A 7,537-nucleotide genomic window follows, 5' to 3' on the forward strand; every position below is an offset into this window, starting at 1 on the left:
ATTGTTCAAAACATGGTCGGACTGAGCTCTGTGGCCGCTTGAACAGCCCTGTTACTCAAAAACAAGAGCAAGATGCGCCGTCAGCAGGTGAAGCGATAAGACGGCAGACAACAGGGAAAATATAAGCAGCATATTGGTTTGGCTAACGTTTGCTGGCTATTTAGCTACATCGGTGCCTTTTTAATGAAACACGTTCAACTGTTCATTAAGCCGATGCGCTCGTCATCGTCACTTTTCGTGAGCATATTAATCACAGCCTGGACGGAGCTGCATTTAAAAAAAAAGTTTGCTACAGCAAACTTTCCAAATGTTGAACTAATCGTTCTGCCTAAATAGTTGATTATTGACGAGTTAGTAGCCTACTTAAAATTAAAGTTAGAGACTAACTAACTGTACAATATTTTTCTTTCACAAAGTTAATGAATAAAAAACAACCCTGAAATGATTCAGCTGTAACTGGAATTAATATAATAATAGTGGTAAACTATTATAGAATATAGATTATAATGATTATAATTATAATGAATATAGTAACAACATATAATTAACATATTAATATAAAACTAACAGTTTACTATTATATTAACAATGTACTTTTAATATAATGTTATAATATTATACTAATACACTCATTTGTACTAGTTCCTCCTCCAGGTTGTGGATCGAGTGTAGTGGAAAGATTTAGCCAGAGCCAGGACGCCATTGTGCCAATATGTGATGCAGACAGCAGCTGTTGATCGCAAATGTCTGTGCTGTACTGTGCCTACACTACCGACGTTATCCATCACTCGCTTTATTCTCTTCACCTTTGTTCCTTTCTGGCCTATTTGAATTATGTTGTATTGATACAATGGTCGATGAAAGTTATCACAAAACGAGTGTTTAGTTTTACAGTCTCAAAATCTATTTATAGTAAATGTAAGTTAAAGGTGGGCTGTGTGGTTTTTAGTGGCTTCTAGCAGGAAGGTTTCAGATTGCAACCAACAGCACACGCTTTACATATTTGTGACTGAAAATAAGTTACAACTACGTCAGCTAGTTATCAACTGGTCGGCGTTTGCAGGCAAGCTAACGTTATCTAGTTTGAACCAACTAAAACACAAAATCACACTGTTTCACATGTTTTGCAGTAATGTTGCGCACATAAACATCACAGCCTGTGTGAGACGAGTCCTTCACAAAGAAAACAGCAGGCCTGAACAGGCTGTTATAGGCAACTGAGAGAGTTGGTGAATGCCTCAATTTTTAGGTCACGTATAGGCAATAAAATGTTATAAATATGTTTAAATTCCTTTTAAAAACTTAGAAAAACTCTCTGTTGCATTGTCATGCACTGACAATGTTGGTTGGCTATTTGGAGCAAAGCATCTTACCAAACTATGAAAATTTATTTTTAACCAAATAGGCAATTATTTAACTGTCCTCTTCATCACAATGTAGTTACATTTGTTCTTCGCAGACACTTTGGGGGCCGGACTTTCAAAATTAATTGCCATATTAGGCCTACTGCTTAATATTTTCAACTTTCGCAAAATTAAACTTTTTATTAGCTTAGCCTATATCAGCGTGAACAGAAACCTTAAAAACATGGTAGGCCTAAATCCATAATGATAAATCTACACAGGCCTGCTTAACTAGAAAGTGCTCTCAGACCGCAGCCGTTCAGTAGCGCAGCATTACTTGGATTAGTAGCTAATAATAATAGTGACTGTGGTACACACTACGCAGGTGTGGAATGGGCAGCTGAAGAAAAGTATGTTGATTCCAAGTAAGAAAATAATGATGCCTTTACATAATAAACTGTTAATACAATTAAGTTCCTCCCTTTCTCCCTTCCTCCCGAAGCTGTGTACATGGATGTGAAGATAAAGATGGGTAAGATCAAGCAGGAAACTAAAAACTGCAGAGACAGTGGAGTATGGGCAGATTAGAGTCCATCATTGGCCAAAAATAACACATCCCCGTCGCAGTGCCCCTTTATGGTTGATCGTTTTTAAGTTAGATGTTATTTAAAGACTGGCCTGTTAGCCAACCAGCCTCAGTCTCAGGGAAAAGTCTGAGGTAAGCACATATTTTACCTCAGAATTTCTGCTAACGAAGTTCCAGCAACTTCACTAAAAGTCTAACTCTACCCCACTGTTGTTTCATCACTGTAATACTTTGACTTTTTCTAATCTTATGACAATTGTATACAGGCTAAACATGATTTTGAAGTAATGACTTGGAGACGCTGCAGGTTAATGTCAGTAGTTAACTATCCAGCTGCTTTAATACACTTTTCTTTCCTATCTTCAGAGTTTATCTGATGTTAGCTAGCTGAGAGCCCACACTGTCATTTTATTATAACTATGTAATTTCATATTTTATGTAATTGTCAGCTAACACATGGTGCTCAGGCATGAGCAGTGAAATCGGGGATTAGTTATTGTAGAGATACATTTTTACATCAATATGGAGTTTATTATTTCATTTGAAGTCTTGTGTGAGTCCTTTCATGGCGTTTGTTTCAACTCTGGACTTCCCACAAATTCCCAATTCCCCAACAACAGTGTCTGACTGCTGCTTTATTGGACGCAGATTACATCATTCACAGTCAACATGAGCAAGAGGAAAAGAGATATTTGCTAAAAAGCAGTAAATTGAAACTTTAAACTTGATGAGAATGATAAGAATTAGGAATTAGAGATGATAACACAGACTGTATTTTATGATAGTGTCTTTGGTTCTGGTTCAACATTGTGTGGGACGGCATTTCAAACATCGGGAAATTACAGGATGTGGTCTTCAACAGAACATTAAGAGAAGGACAAAGCCTAAAAACCCAAAATCGGCCACAGGGAGGCGCCGAAGAGTTGAATGGGAAATGACGCTGTGTGAAGTGAAAATCACACTCCTCTGAGTGAAATCTGAACACACAGACATTAAACACATGTTGATGTTATTCAGTGTGACTTACACTTACAAAGTACGTCAATAAATCCACTTAGAAATCACAGGAAGAAAAGATACTTCAGAATTTGCCTGAGGATTATTACATTTTTAAGGTTTTGTAGATATCTATTGATAGTTGCCTTACTTTTAATGCAACCACTACTACTATTAATTTTAATTGTGCTAATTTGCCAAAATGTAAACAAATACAGGCTAAAAACACAGGGCTCCATAGAGAATACCAGTACCTATCTGTAGTAATGATCATATCAGTTTCCAAATAGTCCTATAAATTTATGTTTGTGTTTATCAAATCAAAGAAAAAATACTTTAAAACCACTTTAAAATACAAGGATGTCGTTGCAGATGGGATTTAAATCATAGAACAACCAGCTAGTTCACAGAAAAACAGTAGGTAGTTGCGGCCGTAATTATTATTTTTACAATTTTATGTTAGGGCTTTTTATTTTTTACATTTATATTGGATATTTTTATTTCCATTTTATTCTTGTATTATTTTAATTATTGTAATTGAAAATAATTTTTATTTCATTGCAATTCTGAAAAAGTGCCCTATAAGTAGCGTTTATTATTTATGTACTAATAGTATTAGTAGTAGTATTACTTAAACTTTACTGATTCCATCAAAATTCTTCCTCTTTTTTTGGTTTCCATTGTGCAAATGCCTCTGAGTGTTTGCACTTCATTTCACAAAAATGTTTTTCTGTGTGACAGTTTTAGTTTCAGACTTTATTTTTAGTTATTCAGAAAGGAAGTTAGCTGCGACCACAGCAACGGCATTCAATAACTACATTGACATATGAATCAAAACAACACTTTTAAAGAAGTGAAATTCAATTAAATAAAACAAAATAAGTTGAAAATTGATAAAAGAATAATAGACAAAGAATTAAAAAAACAAGTAGCAGTTGCACTGAGGTATAACAGCCCCAGATTTGACACAAGTAAAAGTGCTGTGCATAAAATGTATTAAAAGACACACAAGTGTACTAGACAGTTAGATTTAGCCACTCAGTTGAACTATTAGGTGATTAAGATGGAGTTTTTCTGTCGGCGAGAGGCAGCAGACCTGGTTTCTGGGAGGTCTGTGGAAATGAGACATTGACGACAGATGAGATTCTGAGTTCTCAGAGACACTTTTTGTTTTGCCTTCTCCTCCATCATGAATGTTTGTCATGGTGACGCTCGTCACGGTTAGTTGAGTTTTTCCCACTTACGTGACAAACAGGCTGCAACAAGAGCTCTGTCAGCACACAGCCACCCATTAAGCACTCTGGATGTGTTGAAGTGGTCAGTTAAGGCTCGGGGTTTCCGTGTTGTCAGGCTTTTTCTCAGTGGGGGGGCAGTGGTGGAAGAAGTACTCAGATCTTTTACTTGGGTAAAAGTAGCAATACTATAAAGTCACGCATTACTTTTTTTTTTTTTTTACATAACTAAAAGCGAACAAGTGTTAGCATGAAATATACTAGAGCTCCAAATATTTAGCAAAATGGTCGATTTCAGAATCACATATTTACTGTTGCAGCTGGTGAAGCTGAGTTTAATTTAAATCAGTTTATATTGGCCTACTTTATCCTGTGGGTAGCTTGTGAGTATCAACATCAATATAGTTTTACCTTTTATTTGTTCATAATATTTTGTATTATAAATTTACATCAACAAAGAAACGAAAGTTATCAAATAAATGTAATGGTGTAAAAAGAGCAATATTTGCCTCTGGAATGTAGTAAAGTAGATGTATTTTAAATATTCAAACGCTCACATAAAGTACTGCACCTTAGTTCTAGTACACTACTTCAGTAAATGTACTTTTGTAATAACACTTATAGCTAAAAATGACGTTTCATGTTTCACTCTGATTAGAGATATAGTTGGACTTAATAACTATAATAACAGCAGGAGAAAGGAGTCGTGGCTAAGCTCAGTGTAAAAACATGATGGAAATATGACATGTCATGTATTAATGTGAAGAAGGCTCCAGTCTCCTCATCATACCACACAGATCTGATGTTTTCAGCTCTTCACTGGAAGCTTCAGTGACGCTTCATACGTCATTAATTCACTAAGTCTGTTTCCGTTTTGTTTTTATCCAGACACAAACCTTCTCACCTCAGAGGAAAGAGAGGAAACACCTTTTTGCGACAGTTTCAGTAAATCATTTCCGGTGTTTCCACACTGTTGTTGTGGAGGAAAGGCCACGCTGTTACCTAAAGCAAAAGGATTTAACTGATGTTAGCATGTTAACAACATTACAGATCCATGCAGATTAAAAGTTGAGTCTGGTTTTATTCTTTAATTTTCTCATTGTCGACATTGTCCCATAAAAAATAGCAAAACCAACAGCGTGTTAGTCTGTTTCTCATTACTTTCTGACTTCCCTCCCTTGTGTGTGGTTCTCAGCTTCAACCCCAAATTGGTTCCTTTATAAATCTTTAAACCTGCAACAGCGAGAGTGCAAAGAGTCCCCATCCTTAATCCAAGAAAAGCTAAATGTTATAAGCGGCTATCACTTCATCTTCCCTCTTTTATAAAAACGTCAGTAAGTAACATTATTATATTAACCTGAGCAAGGTGTGAAAGGACGTAGCATCATACTATACATTAAACGTCATCTAATGTGCTGTTTAAGATTAGCCTGTGTTTGTTAATTAACTTATCGTTACCTTTCTATCTTGAGCGGATGGGGAAAAAGTGGAAAATGTATTTTTTATATGTTTTTCTACACACATAAACCTCTCAAACATTTATCTCACAGCTAACAAACTACAAGAAAGAATATTTAGCTGACAACAATACTTAAAGTCTTGAGCAGAGAACTGTGTCTGATCAGTTCAGGATGATCGGTGATCAGTATTTGTCAGTAAGAGGTCATCAGATCATGTCGGCTCATTAGCTCAGTTTGTTTTACTAAGTGCTGTAACCGGTCAATCAGAAGTAAACAGTGTGACTTCATGTGTGCTGGCTGGCAGCTCATCTGTTTGCACAAACACAAACACAAACAGCAGTGGGCGTGTCCAGGCGGTGGTGATGGAGTATAAATGGAGAGGAGCTCTTCTGTTCTGCCTCACACCAACCAGCTCTCAATCAGCTGCCCTGCTACTGATACTACTCTTCATCACAGAGCTACTCCGTCCATCTCCTCCTCCTCAGGTGAGTTATATCCACCTCCTCCAACTTTATTCTACGCTCCCTCATCTATCTACTCCTCATCCTCCCCCCTCTAAATCTAAAGGTGAGCTTTCCTTCTCCTTCTACACCTCCACTTCCTTCTGTATCTTCTCCTCTATCCTAGAAACTTTCTCCAAAATACAAACTTTGTCCAGCTGATTGGACTCACAAGTTGTCCCAGTCACTGCGTATTATCTTCACTTTTACAGTATCTGTTATAGTTGTTAGTATCTAAAGATAAAAAGCGTCTCTGTGTGTTCAGATCTCCAGCATGGCGGCGCTGTGGCTCCAGTCTGTCTCTCTGCTGGTCTTACTGATCGTATCGTGGCCGGGCTCCCAGGCCTTCACACCTCCACAGCACCTGTGCGGCTCTCACCTGGTCGACGCCCTCTACCTGGTCTGCGGGGACAGAGGCTTCTTCTACAACCCCAAGAGAGATGTCGACCCTCTGATGGGTGAGAGCATCAACTTCAAACCTGCATGTCATCATTAAACAGAAATACGATTCTTCTGAACTCGGCATGGATCCCAAAGATTAGCCGGTGTTAATGTTGGCACCTGATTTTGTTTTAGTCTTTTGAGGAAAATGTTTATTGGGTGATGATGACTTCCCCTCTGAACATCTGCCTGTTTGTCCTATCAGGTTTCCTCCCTCCGAAGGCGGATGGAGCAGCGGGAGCGGGTGGCGAGAACGAGGTGGCCGAGTTCGCCTTCAAGGACCAGATGGAAATGATGGTGAAGCGAGGCATCGTGGAGCAGTGCTGCCACAAGCCCTGCAACATCCCCGTCCTGCAGAACTACTGCAACTGAACGGCGCTTAGCTTAGCTTCTTAGCTAACTTGGCCTGAAGCCTCTGCCCCCGCCACTACAACCCCACCAGAATCAGAAGAGCGGCAGTGCTGTCCTCTCTCAGAAAAACCAACTGCTGTCTAATGAAGTGCTGAAAAATGAAATTATTTTTCCTAGAAAATAAAGTTTTGTGTATTGAGTAAATATCAAGATACGTGTGCTCATTATTACTTACTTTATTGTCACAAGTTCAGTTAATTAACTAAAGTCAAAATGATGTTACATTATTAACTAAACCACTTGCAACCTTTAAGATTTCAGCCCTGGTTGATTTGGCGTCACCGTGTAGGTGTAGTTTAGCTACTTTGTCAGAAACGTTAAATTAGCCAGTGTATATGGTTTGTTTACGGTGCAGCCAAACAGACTCAGGTTGTTTTAATAAAAAAAGTTAGTAATTAATATAACATCTGATTTCATGCTGCACGCGGCACCCGTAGGACACAGTATTGCATGTCACAGCAGCAGCACTTGGTTCAAAGAATAAAAAATAAAAAATGTCAAACTGGTACGGAAACGCGTGCAAAGTTACTGTATTTACAAGTTATGTGCAAGAAGTTACAGAAAATGT

At 38.0% G+C, this 7,537-nt stretch overlaps 1 protein-coding gene across 1 annotated transcript; it reads left to right on the forward strand.

Annotated features, from left to right (window-relative positions):
• Window positions 1-5,964: 5,964 nt before the first annotated feature.
• On the forward strand, window positions 5,965-7,119 carry ins (preproinsulin). The gene is made up of 3 exons (XM_038707667.1): window positions 5,965-6,102; window positions 6,383-6,575; window positions 6,764-7,119. The coding sequence occupies exons 1-3, from the start codon at window positions 5,980-5,982 to the stop codon at window positions 6,928-6,930; spliced, it is 483 nt and encodes a 160-aa protein (XP_038563595.1). The 5' UTR covers window positions 5,965-5,979; the 3' UTR covers window positions 6,931-7,119.
• Window positions 7,120-7,537: the final 418 nt, after the last annotated feature.

This window comes from Micropterus salmoides, unplaced genomic scaffold (genome assembly GCF_014851395.1).
Source record: "Micropterus salmoides isolate LMB-PRFRI ecotype aquatic unplaced genomic scaffold, ASM1485139v1 Ms_hic_scaffold_9, whole genome shotgun sequence".
NCBI lineage: Eukaryota > Metazoa > Chordata > Actinopteri > Centrarchiformes > Centrarchidae > Micropterus > Micropterus salmoides.

Coding starts and splice junctions, on each gene's coding strand:
- ins (XM_038707667.1), top strand. CDS start 5,980: ATGGAGTATAAATGGAGAGGAGCTCTTCTGTTCTGCCTCACACCAACC. Junction 6,103..6,382: donor GTCCATCTCCTCCTCCTCAG/GTGAGTTATATC, acceptor CTGTGTGTTCAG/ATCTCCAGCATGGCGGCGCT. Junction 6,576..6,763: donor AGATGTCGACCCTCTGATGG/GTGAGAGCATCA, acceptor TTGTCCTATCAG/GTTTCCTCCCTCCGAAGGCG.